At 42.8% G+C, this 17,996-nt stretch overlaps 1 protein-coding gene across 1 annotated transcript in view; it reads right to left on the bottom strand.

The window, feature by feature from the left end:
• SLC6A2 (solute carrier family 6 member 2) overlaps positions 1–17,996 on the bottom strand; it is a 60,936-nt gene that overhangs the window by 10,113 nt on the left and 32,827 nt on the right. Inside the window, exons 6-12 of the mRNA XM_035118407.3 lie at positions 17,177–17,311; positions 13,691–13,794; positions 11,093–11,217; positions 10,187–10,299; positions 7,820–7,948; positions 7,152–7,251; positions 1,968–2,068 (exon numbers count right to left, since the gene is read on the bottom strand). Coding sequence (XP_034974298.1) covers positions 1,968–2,068; positions 7,152–7,251; positions 7,820–7,948; positions 10,187–10,299; positions 11,093–11,217; positions 13,691–13,794; positions 17,177–17,311 — 807 coding nt within the window. The remainder of the gene's footprint in view (positions 1–1,967; positions 2,069–7,151; positions 7,252–7,819; positions 7,949–10,186; positions 10,300–11,092; positions 11,218–13,690; positions 13,795–17,176; positions 17,312–17,996) is intronic.

Here is a 17,996-nt window from a genome sequence, read left to right on the forward strand (position 1 = left end):
CCCACAAACAAAACTGTGAAACAACAGTCCAGTTACAGATCACTCTTTCCCATTAATCTTCATGTTCCTGCACCTACGGAACAATCTATTCCTTGCACAAAACCCATTAACACGTGCTGTTCTGAAGCCCCATTCCTTTCAGTAGAACTGTGCAGAGCAATTTCAAGTTGAATGTGTCCAAGGTCAAAGGAGATTCAAACGCAGAAGAAGGTTTTTGATATTGCAGATGGCTGGCGGGGGCAGGCAACTGACAGCATGTGACCCCCCCTCCCCGCTAAAACATCTGCACTGTGTGTCTGATGCTACCAGGGAAGGTTCAGAGCTCTTGCATTATAATACAAAGCCCTAAACAGATTGGGTCCAGGATGCCTGAAGGACTGCCTGAGCCCTTGTATCCCAGCCTTATCACTGAGATCATCCAGAGGAGCACAGTTAGCTTTCTCCAATATTTCAGAGCCCTGACTAGCTTCAATGAGAAGTTGGACTTTTAGTATCACTGGTCCCGTGCTTTGGAATACTCTTGCAGCAGAGATGCAGCAGGCATCTTGCTTTTGACTTCCAGGAATCTTTGGAACACTATTTTTTCATGCCAATTGGCCTTTGCAGCTGCTTAAACTTTATTGATTAGCCAGTTATTAGCTGTGATTCCTGTATTGCAGAGGGTTGCTCTAGACCAGGCATCCCCAAACTGCGGCCCTCCAGATGTTTTGGCCTACAACTCCCATAATCCCTAGCTAACAGGACCAGTGGTCAGGGATGATGGGAATTGTAGTCCAAAACACATCTGGAGGGCCAAGGTTTGGGGATGCCTGCTCTAGATGACTCTTGGTGTTCTATAATTCTCTATAATTCTCTATAATTCTATGATTAATATTAATGCTTATTTTTATTTTTTTCAATGGTGTTTTACGTTCCATTGTACTTTTATATATTGTTACACATTATCTTTATTTATTTTGAATAAATAATATAAACAACTATGCAGGTCTCCGTATTGGATTGGGAACTGTGATAGAAATATTGGGATGTAGCCATGCCAATCTTCTACTAAGAGTAGACCCATTGAAATTAATGGACCTAAGTCTGTGTTCTGTGACAGACTTAGGTGCACATCTGCATCACATGTCTTGATGTGAGACTTTTAACACACAATTTGAATTGGGGCCATCTCTTCTCATTCATCTTATGCCAAACCTCTTATTTGGGTTGCTACCATAATTGCACCAAACTTCTTAGCCTTATTCAGGTATGATATTCATGACTGAAAGGTTGAGAAGGGACACACACACACACACACACACACACACACACACACACACACACACACTTTTACTGCCCTCCACAAGTTAGAGGCCAATAATCTGCTGAGGGAAGCCTCCTTGTGTTATGCAGAAAACTTACTGTATTTTTCTGTCTATAAGACACCCCCATGTATAAGACACCCCCTATTTTGGGGGACTCTGATTTAAGAAAATGGGGAGAGAGGGCCCCGTGCATAAGACACCCCCTAATTTTTGACATTTTTTAAAGGGAAAAAACCTAGTCTTATACATGGAAAATATGGTATTTTCTAGGGTACTACACCACACAGGAAGTATGTATGAACAGAACAGGCTCCCCATTTTATATGATCACCTTCCAGTTCATGGAAGGCAGTGAGGCTGAGCTAGCATGCTCATCCCCACTCTACCTGATTGTAGGTTTCTTATACATGAACATGTCTGGGACAGGACCCACATCTTTGATCTATACCAGAAGAGGCAGGGGAGCAAACCATGTCACAGGAGTAGTCAATGTGGTTCCCTTCATATGTTGCTGCTGAACTATAGCTTCTGTCACCATTGGTCATGTCAGATAATGCTGATGGGAGCTGAAGCCCAACATCACATGGAAAGGCACCATGTTGGCTATGCCTGCCATAGATTCACATGCTCTATCATTCCTATTAAAACATCTGAAAGGCTTACCAATAAAAAAGCAGGGCTCACGAATTTCCAACAAAGTCTCCAGTAGAGGCCTGGTTTGAAGCCCATCATTTGCTGGATGTCTTCACTGAATCTGTCCACACCTGAAGGTTGACCACAAATATAAGACAGAAGCAGACAGCGCATGGATACATTTGACAACAACAGCCACTGCAATGCTTGATGTTTACCCTACTTGCTTGTCATCCCACTTAAAGCTGATAAGCTGTTTGAATGTGACTCTTGTTCTGTGGGATCATCAAAAGGATGGTGCCTTATGAAATTATGGCCAAACGACTGCCATCTTGAAGTCACTGATTCCAATGAGATTTAAGCAACTTTTGCTGTAGTTCCTGTGTGTGCTTATTTGGGAGTAAGTCCCAGGAACTCAGGGGGGACTAAGCTCTGGTAAGGTTTCATACATTTGGAATGCTGTCAAGTAGCAAATCACAGCAAAGGTTTGTCCTCTCTAAAACCCTAATTCAGCTCAATTGTTGTAAGCAAAGTCCCTTAATTCTACAAAACTTTCCCCAACATCTGTTAGTATGAGGTATTTTTTTTTTTAAAAAAAGCACCATTATTTGCAATATTAATTAGCAAAGCTAGTTAGGGTTGTGCTGAAATGGGCACATTTTTCTATTTTGCAATGGCAAAAAATTCACTTCTTTTTATGATTTTCTAGAAGTTCTCCAAAAAAAACGAAAGGCTTCGTGCAGCAACATCTGCAATGCAGCACCATAACAGCACCAAGTTCATAATGTTAGAATTGTAGAGTTGGAAGGGACCCCCCAGGGTCATCTAGTCCAACCTCTAAAGTTGTCCATAGTTATCTGGGTTCTCCCATGTGTCTGTTTTTCAGGAAGAAGCCAACCCAGGAAAATGGAACTAAAGCAGGGAAGAGGGAAAATAATGCCAGAGAACCAGAAGGAAACATGTGCACATTTTGCCCCTCCCTAAAATCCCTTTGTTGCCCAAAATGACAGTCAAACATATAAGAATATCCACTCAATTTGCAAACACCACAGTTCTTATTTGTAATCATTCTTTGTAAAAACTCTAATATGCAGTCATTCCTTCCCCACATCAACTGACACAGGTATAGCTTAAGCTGCCATCAAAACATTTCAGAAAAACTTCCTTTGGCTGGTGCTAAAATGTCAAGTGTGCCTTTCAGCTAAACAGAGTTTTCTGTGGGTCAGTAAGGCAACTGGGCATTGAAGGAAGGGGATGGCTGGTGTGTGTGTGTGTGTGTGTGTGAGAGAGAGAGAGAGAGAGAGAGAGAGAGAGAGAGAGAGAGAGAGAGAGAGATCAACTCCAAAGATAGTAGGTGGGCAGAGACGTGGCAGATTTAACCAATGATCAATTTTAACATTCCCTGCAGCCATAATAAATTATGTTTTACAGAGCAACGTGTCAACAACAAAAAAACACCTGTTAGCTGCCTGAAACAGTTGACTTGAAAGTCTCCCCTCATACTGATCCACAGGGAGGAACCAGCCTTCTAAATTCTATAGCTGATCATCCATCTGTATACATTGACAGGTAGTAACTGTCCAGAGTTTTAGGCAGCAGACCTACCTGAAAATTGAACTCTGCAGGCATAGAAAATGCTCTACCACTGAGTCATGACCCTGGTCTAATGTAGGGAGCTGCCTTCTACCTAGCCAGACCACTGGTCTATTCTACTAGACATCTTTTAAACTCCATTGTGCACAGGAACATAGGAAGGTGCCTTATACACAAAGTCAGAGAGCTGGTCCATTTAGATCAGCGTATTGTCTATATCAGGCATCCCCAAACTGCGGCCCTCCAGATGTTTTGGCCTACAACTCCCATGATCCCTAGCTAACAGGACCAGTGGTCAGGGATGATGGGAATTGTAGTCCAAAACATCTGGAGGGCCGAAGTTTGGGGATGCCTGGCCTATATGATAAGGAGTGGCCTTTCAGGATTTCAGGCAAGGGTCTCTCCCAGCGCTATCTGGAGATACCAGGGCTTGAACCCAAGACCTTTAGAATACAAAATGTGTGCTCTACCACTGAGCCATGTGCGGCAGTAAATTTGAATAGGAGCATAGGAAGTTGCCTTATACTGAGTCAAACCATCGGTCCATCTAGCTCAGCACTGTTTACACTGGCAGGCAGCAGCTCTCCCAGGTTTCAGGCAGGAGGTTTTCCCAGTCTGACCTGGATACACCAGGAATTGAACCTGGGGCCCTTTGTGTGTAGAACTTCCAAAGGGAAGGGGATATGAGCAAGAGAAGGAAGAATGGTAGTAATTAGGAAAGAAATGGTTCTAAGAAATGAACAGAGTCTGGCTAATTGCAGAGAGTCAATGACATGAACCGCAACCAAAAGGAAGCTATTCTAAAAGGCCAGTAAATCCGAGTTCAGGAGGAGTAATTAACTTCTGAGTGCAAAGAAGAAAGGGATGTTGTTAATGTCATATTCTTTGAGCAGCAAACTCCAACAGATATGCCATAACCTCAATCACATCCCAGCATTTACACTTATGCAGGGAGAGTGGAGGCCCATTTATAACAAGCAGAAGGCAAAGGATGAATTTCACACAACAAACATTGACCTTGTTTCAACTTTGAGAGGACTGAAGCTATGTTGTCCGTTATACTGAAGAGTAGACGGCTGCATCAAAGGGGAAAGAATCTGGAGAATTAACAAGTGAGTCAAAGAGATGAAGAAGAAATGCAATCTCTATGGAAGGTGTTGATTAATGCTGAGCTTTTTATAGGGACAGTTTGAAATGACATGGTGCATGAAGAATTACTTCCATGAACCTGGTGACCAAGCCTTTTAATGCAGATGGGGAAAGGGGTGAGGGAGCAGGCAACAACCTGCATCATCTTGTTTGGATGATCATGTCCTCATTGTGCTTTTGGATTTGCCAAAGCACTTAGGAGGTCTTTGGCAGAAGAACTGAAAGATGAGAATGTTTGTGACCAAGCAGAGGCGTTTGATGAGGGAAAAGAATGGTAAGAACAAAGGGAGAAAAGTTCATAAGAAAACCATTTAAGAAGACACCTGGCTATGACCAGAAAAAAAAGGAAGGGTGGTGGTGTGGGGGTGGACTTTATTCCGTGCTGGCAATAATGTGGAGTGTTCTCAGTTCCGGACCTCTTCTTTCAACAGAATGGGAGATAATTTTGAGGAGAGCAATGAAGAGAAAAACTTTAGCAAAAAGGGTCTCTTGGCTCAGACTAGGCTAGGGAGCACCTCCACTGATGCAAACCCTTTTAAACAGGGAAAGGGAAGAGGCAATCCTCCAGATATTGTTGGATCTTTGCTCCCATGCAGTGCAGGAGGTTGGACAAGATGATCCTCGGGCTCCCTTCAGACTCTATGACTCTATAACTTTCTATCTCTCACCATTGGCCATGCTAGCTGGCACTGAAGGGAATTGTCATGGGACAACATGTCGATGGTACTAGGTCCCCCACTCTTAAGAAAGGAAGAGGGACCCAGTCTTAGGCACATTACACTTAAAGCACTATGATGCCACTTTAACAGCCATGGCTTCCTCCAAATATTCCTGGGGGCTGTAGTTTGTTAAGGGTGCTGAGAGTTGTCAGGAGAGCCCTACTCTGCTTGCTGCTTGCTACAATCCCCAGAGTTTCTTGGGAAGAGGGACTGACTGTGGTTTAACTATCCAACCCTCTCTCCAGGGAACACTGTCCTAGCAGAGATTGAGCTGCCCTGCAATCACATGCATTTATGGGAGCAGTGTAATTGAGGGCATAATTAACCCCGTGCTCCCAGCCTTCAAGGTAGTCGGTCAGAAGCTTCCTCACTCTTTCCTCTTGGCAGGCACACGTGTGATTAAAAAGCCATTTTCCCCCAGGTTGCCCTGCTGTGTTTTGTAAACTCTCTAAAGAGCTGTTATAATAAATACAGCTTCAGCAAGCTTTTCCAGCCCAGGTTATCTAAGCGCATTCATTTTCATTTGCAGGAGAAGAAGGAGAGACATCTGGCTTGCTGGCAGTGTTATGATCGTCTGCACAGTGGGAAAGGGGAAAAAATTAATCTCTCTGTGTCTCCTTTACTCCACTGGTCTGTGTTCATGTCCTTTGGCTATTTGACATACAGAAAGCATCAGAGGGCAAAGCTCTGTTCTCTGATGTTGAATTGCAACTAATCTCAAAAAGCTGAGCTGAGTGTGTAAATAAAGGGAGTCTTTGACCTGCTGTTTTGGTCTCTGTCTGATAGACAGCAGATGAAGACGTCAAAGAAAAAAGAAACACCTTTGTTTGGACTGCACTATTGCATAAGGCTGATGGGAGGCTCACAATATTATATTGATTTGCACATAACATAAAATGCATATGAAAAAACAGCCTATTGAAAACTAGATGTCAAGGAGAAAGGCCTTTCATGTGCATATTCTAGTATATGGGAATGAAGACATTTGTTCAATAGGCAATCACACTGATCCCATGAGTTGCAGCCTGATGTCATACACTCCAGAGCTAGGGATGGAGGAGAAATTCAATTCAGCTTGCATTTAATAGTGAACCTCCTTAATATGCACTTTTCAAAACTGTATGAGAACTGAAATACAACTGACTCTCGAAATTTGCACTTGTTAGAATTTTGCAATTTAGTTTTCCAATCAAACAGTGTTTACCAAAATGCATATATCAGAGGTGAAATGTGCATAAATATCAGCAACTGAAAATAACATACAGAAACACATTATGTTAGGGAAAACAGCTGGCAAAATATGCACATTAGTCAAAACTGCACACAAAAAGTGTGATTATCAGGATAAATCTTCACTAAGTTTCTGACGAATTTTCATGAGATGTGTTTTTAATTAGGATGTAGATCCCCCCCCCAATCTCTTGTAATACTGGAACCTGAGCCATTCAATGAAGCTGAATGGTGGGAGATTCAGGACAGGCAAAAGGAGGGACTTCTTCACCCAGCACATACCTGCTGAGGTTCATCTGCAGGAGAAGCTTTGGGCTTCTCATAGGAATTTGGTTGGCCCCAGTGGAAAAAGAATGCTGGTCTAGATAGCCCCTTTGCCTCTTCTTCTTTGATTCTTGTTCATCCACATTCCCTTTCTCTAAACTACTATGATGTTACTGCAGCAATTACTTTGGGGGAAAATTCTGCAGTTTACTCTGACTGGTTGCAAAATTGGAACAATCCTCCCCCACCGCTGGCTCACCATAAAACCAGGAGACGCCAATGGCTTCTATTAAAACAGCAAACAAGATGGACGTCCCAGCAGCAAATGTGTCCAACAGAGTCAGTACATAGATTCCACCCTAAGTAACAAGAAGAAAGCATCCAATAAAACAAGCAGCCCAGGAATACTTGAACACTCAAAGCTCTGATCTGATTGGATGGGATCTAATTTGCTTGACAACCCATGCAACCAATCTGTTTCAGCACTAGGAGAGTCTGATTTAATACAGACCAGTTTTTTTTCTAACCTGGTGTCTGTGATGGACAGACCATTGGGTCATCATCCTGGAGGCTGTTGGCCAATCATGCAGAGTAAATGTAGATAGCCATTCCAGGAAGATACAGATTTAACAGAAACAGTTCTGTCATGGAGAATCACCTTGAGCTCAGGGAGTGTGGGAGAGGGGGATATAAATGCAATAAATACATTTCTAATTTTTAATTCTGTAATTTGAACCTCTCACTGGAGCATAAGACAACAGGATTTTCTCTGTCATCTATGCATGGGGTCGGCAGCAGTTTCTTGTCATTGTGCCAAATCGTTATTTCCCGACGTGAAATTTGATGGAAGGATTGGCAGCTATCCATTTGGTAGTCACTTGAGTTGTTGCCCAAGAATAGGCACAGACTTCCGAAAGGAACACTTACATTTGTTATGCAAAAGAGAGCAATGAGGAAGGTGCCAAAGGAGACCCCAAATGTGAAAAGTTTTCTATGTTTTTTTAGGATGTGGAAATCATCTGCTAAGCCGGTGATGACAGCTTCCATGCCACCCATCTAAAAAGAAAAAGAAAAAATAAAGAAAATTGCAGGTTAGCCAAAATGCTTTATCATTTAACCTTCTCCCATTTTTTTTTAAAAAAAACTGTGGTATAAATTAATTACTCCAATGCAAGCCCTACATGGAGTAGACCAAGAAGTAAATGGGCATGAGTAACTTAGGATCATTTATTTCAGTGAGTCTACTCTGAGTAAGATTCCCAGAGTTCTTTGTGAAAAGGAATTGGCTCTAAACCATTCTGAAATTCTAGCTTTGGCAGGGGAATGGGGGTTGCGTAACAACTCTTGACACCCTTAAGAAACTACAGCTAAGAAACTGTGAATCAGTGTAGACAATACTGGAATAGATAGGTTAATGATCTGACTCAGTATAAGGCAGCTTCCCGTGATCCAAGATCCACCAAATCTGGCTTTTGTCTCTAACTCTGGAGCCACCTTGAGAGTCAAATTGGGCAAGGGAAACACATCAGTGGAGCAAAATGGGAGATGACTATTTTCTGCTGTTTGCCACAAACATCTGGTCACCAAAGATATCTTGTATCCAGACATGAGAGGTCCCATATGACATCTAATGACAATGGACAGACCAATCCTTCATGAATTTAACTAATCCTCGCTAAGAAAACCTATTAAGTGTATGACCAAATGCCACATCCTGCGTGATTGAATTTCACAAGTCAATTATCTGTTGTGCAAGTTTTTCCTTTTTTTCCTTTTTTTGGGGGGAGGGGGTCTGTCTTGAACCTATTACCAATTAGTTTCATTGTGATCCAAGAGCTAGTAAAATGAGATGGAACAACAGCAACCACTCTCTATAGCCAACATCTCCTCATAGGAATGATTTAGGACATGTAAACAAAAGTACTTCTCCATGCAGCACATATAATAATAATAATAATAATAATAATGATAATAATAATTTATTTATTTATACATAATTAAACTATGGCGCTCCCTCCCATTGGGGAGGGACACTGTGATAACGACCAACTTGAATGCCTTTAAAACAGGGTTGGACGAATTCATGAAGGAGAAGGCTAGCCCCAATGGCTATGCTCTACTTCAGGCATAGGCAAACTTGGCCCTCCATATGTTTTGGGACTACAACTCCCATGATCCCTAGCTAACAGGACCAGTGGTCAGGGATGATGGGAATTGTAGTCCCAAAACACCTGGAGGGCTGAGTTTGCCTATGCCTGCTCTACTTCTACAGTCTAATGCGGCAATGCTTCTGAGTACTAGTTGCTGGAAACCTCATGAGGGGAGCACAGGTGCCAACTATAGGGGTCCTTGGGGGCCTGGACACCCAACACAACTTCCAGATTCTACCTGAAATACATTGGCTCTCTTGCTTCCTCTTGCTAAATGACTGTTGTCTTTCAAGAGCTTTTATTCCTCTTGAAGGCGATGGAACGGCAATAGCCCCCCGTGAGCATCACGGTCAGTCAGTCACCATACGGTAGTTTGAAGGCACTGTTTGTTTTTCCCAGAAGTGACCTCACTCTTGATTTAAATTTAGAAATCTTGATGCCACTCCAGCATCAAGAACAAGAAGGACTGAGTGCAGTTAGAGTGCTCTGAATGTATGGGGCAAGTCTGAAGTTTCAGCAAGCCACTTAATCCCAGTTAAAGAAAGTAAAGACTGACACTTATGAACGTTCCTCCTTGCCACTGGTTCCCCTTCTCTAAATCTCTCTTAATATGCTAACAAACGCTGAGGGACCTGATTGTGAAATTACATTTAGGCCACTGAAATCCATGATGAAATGACTGAGATTCATTTAGCTGTTATTGTTCAAGCACCAGCCATAAACACAGGCTGAATCCAGATAGAAATGAAATCCTGGTAAAACTTTACTGAGGCAGCTAAACAAAGTGCATAATTTGAGAAAGGAACATAGGGGTTTTGACTTTCTTATTTCAGGCCTTGTACATAGCAGAGAGACATTCAACCAACCCTACAGAGGAAAGCTCCCCCAGAACTACGTAATCAACCAGAGAGTGTGCTAACTTAGCAAACTTCATGCTGCTTCTGCTTGCTGGCTAAGCAACATCTCCTCCACCACCATCCTCTTGGTTGGTCTGGTTTACTGATAACAAAATTAACCCTTAAGTTAAAAACTGAACGGTCTCTACTGTGGGACCTCTTACATTAATGGAGCAGCAGCATGGGAGTGACATTCATATATGTGTGTGAATAAAGAAAGTTGCAAATGAAAAATAACATATACTTACAGAACTGTCAATACCCAGTGAAAGCAACATTATGAAAAACACCACTGCCCAAAAAGTTGATCCCTTAAGGGTTGAAATAGCTTCTGGATAAATGATGAAAACTAATCCAGCTCCTGAGGAAGAAGGAAAGAAAAATAGTTTCTTAATTGCACAACTTTAAGGCAAGATTTTATATTTTTATTTAATATTGGTTGGTTATGCCTTGGTTAGAGAGCCTTCTTTAATATCGTCTCTAATTCAGTTGATTCCCTTCCTCCCCCCACCCAACCCTTGGCTGAAACGTTATATATGATGCATTGTAATGCTTGTAATATGTCAGCAGGTGTCACTATAGTGCTGCTTGCACAGCTTGCAACATAATGTATGTGGCCTAATCCCTAATCCAAGAAAGAGAGGAGGAGACGTGAGGTGGCAGTGTGGGAAATGTGGTGTTAACACAGTAATGGATCTAATCTGGTATTGCTGGTAGTGCATTAAAAAACACAGGAGCTGCTAGTTGAAGCCAATGGCCCATCTAGTCCAGCATCTGGTTCTCAATGTGGCCACCCAAATGCCTGTGGGAAACCCGCAAGCAAAACCCAAGCACAAGTAGCATTATCCCATCCTGTGGTTTCCAGAAACTATTATTCAGTAACATTACTGCCTCCAACCATGGAGGTAGAGCATAGCCATTATGGCTAGCAGCCATTGATAGCCTTCTCTTCCATGTATAATCCTAATTCTGAAGCCATTCAAGTTGGTGGCCATCACTACCTTCTGTAGGAGTGAGTTCCATAGATTAACCATGCACTGTGTGAAGAAGGGTTTTCTTTGGTAGAATCTACACACATATAAAAAATGTGCATAGGTTTATGTGGTTTGAAACGAGGAAAGCGTTCAGTTTGGAGTGTGTGGATGTATTCTTACCTTCGGTGGCTACATCTTGAATTTTGACTTTGTATACGTGTGCCATGTAGCCCAGTATAGAAAAAATGGCAAATCCAGAGATGAAGCTAGTGACACAGTTGATCGTACTGGTCATCAGGGCATCCCTAGGAGAAATCAGGAGATGACGAAAAGGCAGCAAGGAGATCCCAGTGCCAAACCCAGTTAAGAACCTCATGCAATTCCATTTTAGTAGAGCTAAACCACAAAATTGAAGTATACAACCTGACTACTATTTTTTAATGCCACCACCCAGCATCCATTTACACCCAGATCATCAAATTCTGCTGACCAAAGCATCTGTTTTGAGGTGACATCTTGTGGTAACTTGCAATTTTGAGTGGACTGGTGTCAGTGTGTAAGTGTCAGAAACAGAGGGCTCAGCTAGAGTCAATGGGCCCTGTCCGAGTGAAAAGAAATCTCAAGAGATCTCCACACTACTTTGGCATAGTGGTTAAAGTGTTAAGATGATGAGCCAGGTGACATGCGTTCAAATTCCTACTCAGCCTCAAAAATCAATCGGTAGTGCTGTACTGAAAATGTCTTTATCAAAGGGGAAAGGAAACTTTAGTGAAAAGCTCATGGGTAGAGTGCTTTCCTCACTTTCAAGGAGGCCACTGGAGATATAAATATCCATTGGAGAGAGAGAGATATATGCACATACATACATACATACATACATACATACATACAGTGGTACCTCGACTTACAAACGACTCGGCAACCAAATTTTTCGACTTATGAATGGGGCAAATGGCTGCGTGCTTACGATTTTTTCGACATCCGAACGGAAACCGTGGCAGTTTTAGATAGGGTTTTGTTGACTTACGAATTTTTAGATGGGGTTGCTTCGACTTACGAATTTTTCCGTTTCCAATGCATTCCTATGGGAAATCGCGTTTCCAATGGCTCTTTTCGACTTACGAATTTTTCGACTTACGAAGGTGCCTTCGGAACGGATTAAATTCATAAATTGAGGCACCACTGTGTGTATTAATCTTTGCAGAATTTAATGCAATAGTGACTTTCGCCTCAAGCAGTTCTCATCCAGGGTGGGGTGGTGGCATCCACACTCTGTTTTAGATGTTTCATGGCAAATTTACTCAGATTACAGGATAAAAGCAATTATGCAGGAAACAGTTCTCTCTCTCTCTCTCTCTCTCTCTCTCTCTCTCTCTCTCTCTCTCTCTCTCTCTCTCTCTCTCTCTCTCATTTTAAAGGCATGCTTCGTAGTGATTGGTTGATGGTAATCTAATTGTGGGGGGAAAAAGGGCAGATGGTTGTCATTTCGATAACTGCATGCGATTGCAGGTGTTGCTTCTGCTGCAAGATGATGCCCATTCATTGTTACAGTGGAATATCTTACTTGGAAATCTAAAGCCCAGTTCAAATCTGAAACAAACAAAATAGAAGACTGCCAAAGCCACTATTTGCTTCATTGCGGCATTGTGAATTTTGCAAAACATGAAGAGTCTGATGGATCAGGCCAATGGCCCATCTAATCAAGCATCCTGTGCTCAGAGTCACCAAGCAGATGCCTGTGGGGAACCTGCAAGCAGGACCCAAGGACCCTCTCCTGTCCTGTGGTTTCCAGCAACTGCTATTCAGAAGCATAAAGGTAAAGGGACCCTTAACCATTAGGTCCAGTCGTAACCGACTCTTGCGGCGCTCATCTCGCATTACTGGCCGAGGGAGCTTCCAGGTTATGTGGCTTCCAGGTCATGTGGTACAGCTTCCAGGTCATGTGGCCAGCATGACAAAGCCGCTTCTGGCGAACCAGAGCAGCGCACGGAAACGCCGTTTACCTTCCCGCCGGAGCAGTACCTATTTATCTACTTGCACTTTGACATGCTTTCAAACTGCTAGGCTGGCAGGAGCTGGGGCCGAACAACAGGAGCTCACCCCGTCGCAGGGATTCGAACTGCCGACCTTCTGATCAGCAAGCCTTAGGTTCAGTGGTTTAACCCACAGCGCCACCCGCGTCCCATTCAGAAGCATAACTGCCTCCAATTGTGCGTAGCCATTGTGGCTTAGCAGAGACAAGTACCTTTACTTCAGTGGAACAGACACAGTGGTCCAAATCTCTTGCACTGACAACAGTTTGGAGGATGCATGAAAATATGGATGCTTTGATGGAGGGAGGGAACTACACATAGCCACCCTGGGGCAGTTATCCATCCTAAATAACCTAAATAACCGTCAACCATCTACTGAAGGTTTGGGAAACCTATGGCCCTCCAGATGTTTTTTGCCTCAGGGATGATGGGAATTTTGGTCCAGCAACTGCCACATATGCATGTGGAGTTTCTAGGAGCATCACCTGAGGTCCTTCACCTGAGGTACCACTGCCATCAGAGATTAGGCTAGTGGTGAATGGGGAGAAAGCCCCAGAGGTGGAATGTTTTTTTCCACCAGAGGCTCACCTGCTTCCAAATTTAATTAATTTGCCCAGGCAGGTGCATTATGTGACCTATGAGAGCAACAAAATAATCAAACAAACAAAAATATGTTTTCCTCATCTATTTAAACAAATAAAATTGATTACAGGGACATGAGTAGGTTTACAGCATTGTGCCTCACCTGTAGCAGTTGTTGTCAAATCTATTGTAGCTGGCAAAGGCAATTAAGACCCCAAACCCAGCCCCTAAGGAGTAAAATATTTGGGTGGCTGCATCAATCCATACCTGCATAAGGAGAAGAGAGGAAGGTTATTTGTGGATTATAGCAAAACTGAACAAAACAACAACAACAACAACAACAACAACAACAACAACAACAACAACTGTATTTTCATGAAATAGGGGAAAGCTCTGCTGAAATCCAGAAAGCATAGGTGAGCAAGAATTTGAGGCCAGGTGCCCTACTTTAGTATTTCAAGGACAGGGGACAGGCACATCTATAGCATGAAGCAGAGGAGGAAAACTGGGCTCCTGAGGGCAGACTGATAGGCAAATCTGTCAGTCTCAGTTCTTCTCCATTTCTCATTTTTCCAGTGTTTACTTCACTTCCAAATCACTTTGCTGATTACTATGATTTTTTTTAAAAAAGAATCCTCATGAAAATTCATTGACATTTGAGTGCAAATTTCTTCTAATATGCATATGCTTGTATGCATTTGCCCAAATTACAGACTGGGTGATTTTTGCATGTCATTTTCACTAACAAATGCATTTTTGTGAACACTTTGCCCCCAACATATGCATTTTGTACGCATTACTTGGCTGGACAACTGCATTACAAAATTCGGAGAAGCTCGTATTTAAAAAAGTGGCTGTGTTCAGGTTTGTATATATTGCATTGGAAAGTGCAGATTAGGTAGCCCCTGGTCTCCAAAGCCACCCTTAAGGTTTAGACATGTTTGAGTGGGGGAGAAGATGGTTCTTAATGTATCTTTGTACTAGGAGAGACTATGCCCTCCAGGCAATTTGGATGAAAACTCCCCTGTGCTGGCTAGGGCTGATGGGAGCTGGCATGGAAAACATCTGGAGGGCACCATAATAATAATAATAATAATAATAATAATAATAATAATAATAATAATAATAATAATTGGGCGGCTTTCAACAAAAGAATAAAACACAATATCTATTAAACATTAAAAGCCTCCCCTTCAGATGTCTTCTAAAAGTCTGGTAGTTGTTTTCCTTTTTGACATCTGTTGGGAGGGCGTTCCACAGGGCAGGTGCCACCACCGAGAAGGCCCTCTGCCTAGTTCCCTGCAACTTGGCTTCTCGCAACGAGGGAACTGCCAGAAGGCCCTCGGTGCTGGACCTCAGTGTCCGGGCAGAATGATGGAGGTGGAGACGCTCCTTCAGGTATACTGGACCGAGGCTATGTCAATGAAGGCTACTCTAGGCCATTAATGGATGGGAAAGAAAGTTGGCACCAGCACTCACAACTGAACCTGGAAACAAACAGGTAACCAATAAAAATGCTATAGGCCTAGGGATATGTGACACACAACCGAAGCAGAGGATTGCAATGAGTAATACAAAACAATCACAACACGAGAAGTCACGGACATCCAATGAAGCTGAAGGTTGATGGATAGATGAAATAACTTCTTCACACAGCACACAGTTATGGGACAATGGAGCTCCCTCCCACAGGAGGCAGTGAGGGCCAGTGAGGATTAGACAATTCATTGAGGAAAAGGCTATCAATGGCTACTAGCTTTGCCTCCAGGCAGCAAATGCCTTTTGATATCAGATGCTAGAAACCACAAGAGGGCAGAGTGCTCTTGTGCTCAGGTCCTGCTTGTGGGTGAGAATGGGATGCTGGTATGATTCTATGGTTAGATGGAGCTTTGGCCAGATCCAGCACGCTCTTCTTATGCTCTTATTCTTACTGGTTGGGATAAAGAGTGATGTATCTAGCAATTACTGTGCCCTAGGTCAGGGGAAGGAAACGGCATCTATCCAGAGGTTGCTTGACTACAGCTCCCATCTTCCCTGACCATTAGCTGTGGTGGCTGGAGCTGATGGGAGTCCAACAACATTCAGAAGCCCACAGGTATGCCAACCTAGGGCCCATGTTATATGTGCATGCCAGTCTTTATGAAGGTAGGCACCATTCAAACTGTACTTTTTTTAAAAAAAAAGTCATTCCAATGGGCAGATATTACATTTGATTCAACCTTAAGCCATATCTAATTCACATAATTTGTTCCACCATAACCGTTCCGACCTTCCATTCCCCCCACACCAATAAATTTACTTCCTGCCTGATTTAAGCTTGAAACTCTTTTATTTCTCACCTCTGACACATGTCATATGCATTTAAAAATAAATCCAACTGTTGTTTATGTTTTAATTCCAAGTACACCACAGCTGCAGGCTGCAATCTACATTTGTGCTATATGTTGACTTCGACAGCACTAGAGCTACGCAGAGCTGTTTACCCAAAACTACTTCAAGTTTCCTAAATATTTTCCCAAGAGGTGCCAGCCAGTCTCTTCTTCTAAGCTTTAGCATTGCGTCATTGCAAGCATTACTACGTCATTGTGGTAATGCTTGATTCTTGCTGGCAAACAATCATAGGCAGATTTATAGCCTGAGGAAGAGAAAAACAACCAGAGCACCCACAAACATGAAAGTATTTGCAGGAAGCTCTTTACAGAGAACAATGAAGGAGGGAGAAACACTCTTCCTGGCATCTCAGATTTCACTGGGTAGCTACTGCTGCTCCTTTTATGGAAGAGACACTAGATGTCTGCAGGACAGCAATTCATTCATTGCTGGGGAGCCAATGAGGTTACTACTTCCTGCTGTAGGCATTCCAGAGGCAGGGATTCATTGTTCAATATCAGGTGCCTTTGAGAAGATATGGGATAACCCCAGAGAATAGCAACACGAAGCAGCTTGAATTGGGCCTACAGATGAACAGCAAATAGACAAAGCTGTGATTTAGGTCCACCACTTTGTCACTGATAGCCACCCAGTTCTAAAAGGCAGAGGTTCATCCTGAATTACCTAAATAAGTACATGACCCTTAAAAGATGTAATTTCCTAGCATCTCTTAGCATGAGTCCACATGGAACGCTCTTAATACAACATGGTGTACTGAATTTTGTTGTTGTTAATGACTCATCTAGTTCAGCATCCTCTTCTCACACTGGCCACCTGGATGCCTCTGAGAAACTGGCCAGCAGATCCCAAGCACAAGAGCATTCTCCCCACCTGTGATTTCCAGCAACTGGTGTTCAGAAGCATTACTACCTCGGACCATAACCATAACGTCTACTAGCCACTGATCTCTTTATCCACAAACTTGTCCAATCCCCTTTTAAATCCACTCAAGATGGTAGCCATCACTGCCTCCTGTGGGGGGTGAGTTCCATTGCTTAACCATGCAATCTATGAAGAAGTGCTTTATTTTACCAGACCTCCATCTGCCAACATTCAGCCTCATTGGATGTCCATGTCCAAGTGTTCCATTATTATGAGAGAGGCACAAAAACTTCTCTATATCCAATGATAAATCAACTGCATGTGAATGAACAAACTTGGTTTGTTACTATAATCTCCTTTCCAATGTTAAATGCAAAGGTTGAAACCAAGCACTCACTGTGGCTTCTTTTAATCTTCTAAAATCAATGTTGAGGTATGCTTTGATTCCATCATATGCACCAGGCAATGTCAGTCCATGGATTAACAGTACGGATAAAACAACATAAGGCAATGTGGCTGTTATCCATACAACCTGTTAAGCAACAAAAAATATTGATCTGTTTCTTGAATGGCAAAGACAGCATAACAACAACAACAACAACAACAACAACAACAACATATTACTTATACACCACCCATCTGGCCGGCCCTCCCCAGACATTCTGGGTGGCTCCCAACAGAATATTAACAAGATGAAACATCAAACATTTAAAACTTCCCTAAACAGGGCTGCCTTCAGATGTGTTCTAAAAGTCAGATTGTTGTTTATATCCTTGACATCTGATGGGAGGATGTTCCACAGGGCGGGTGCCACTACAGAGAAGGCTCTCTGCCTGGTTCTCTGTAACCTCACTTCTCGCAGTGAGGGAATCACCAGAAGGCCCTCAGAGCTGAACCTCAGTGTCCGGGCTGAACAATGGGGGTAGAGATATTCCTCTCTCTTTGACTGATTTTGTTGTTGTTAAAAAAGAAATGCAACCAACCCTTTGAACAGCATCCTTCCATTTCAGTATAGTGGGGTAGGAGAGCTGGGGTGGGGGGAATCACATCTGGCAACCAATATGCCCCTTTGGTTTCAGATAATACATGGGTAGACGAGTCTTAAAAGCCCAGGACACAAATTTCTAGTGGCTATGGTGGCTCACATAGCAGTATTTAGTGCCAACTCTGGAAGCGTATATTCGATTCTGACCAAACTAAACCTCCTAGAGCAAAAT

Source organism: Zootoca vivipara, chromosome 6 (assembly GCF_965207765.1).
Source record: "Zootoca vivipara chromosome 6, rZooViv2.hap1.1, whole genome shotgun sequence".
Classification (NCBI taxonomy): Eukaryota; Metazoa; Chordata; class Lepidosauria; order Squamata; family Lacertidae; genus Zootoca; species Zootoca vivipara.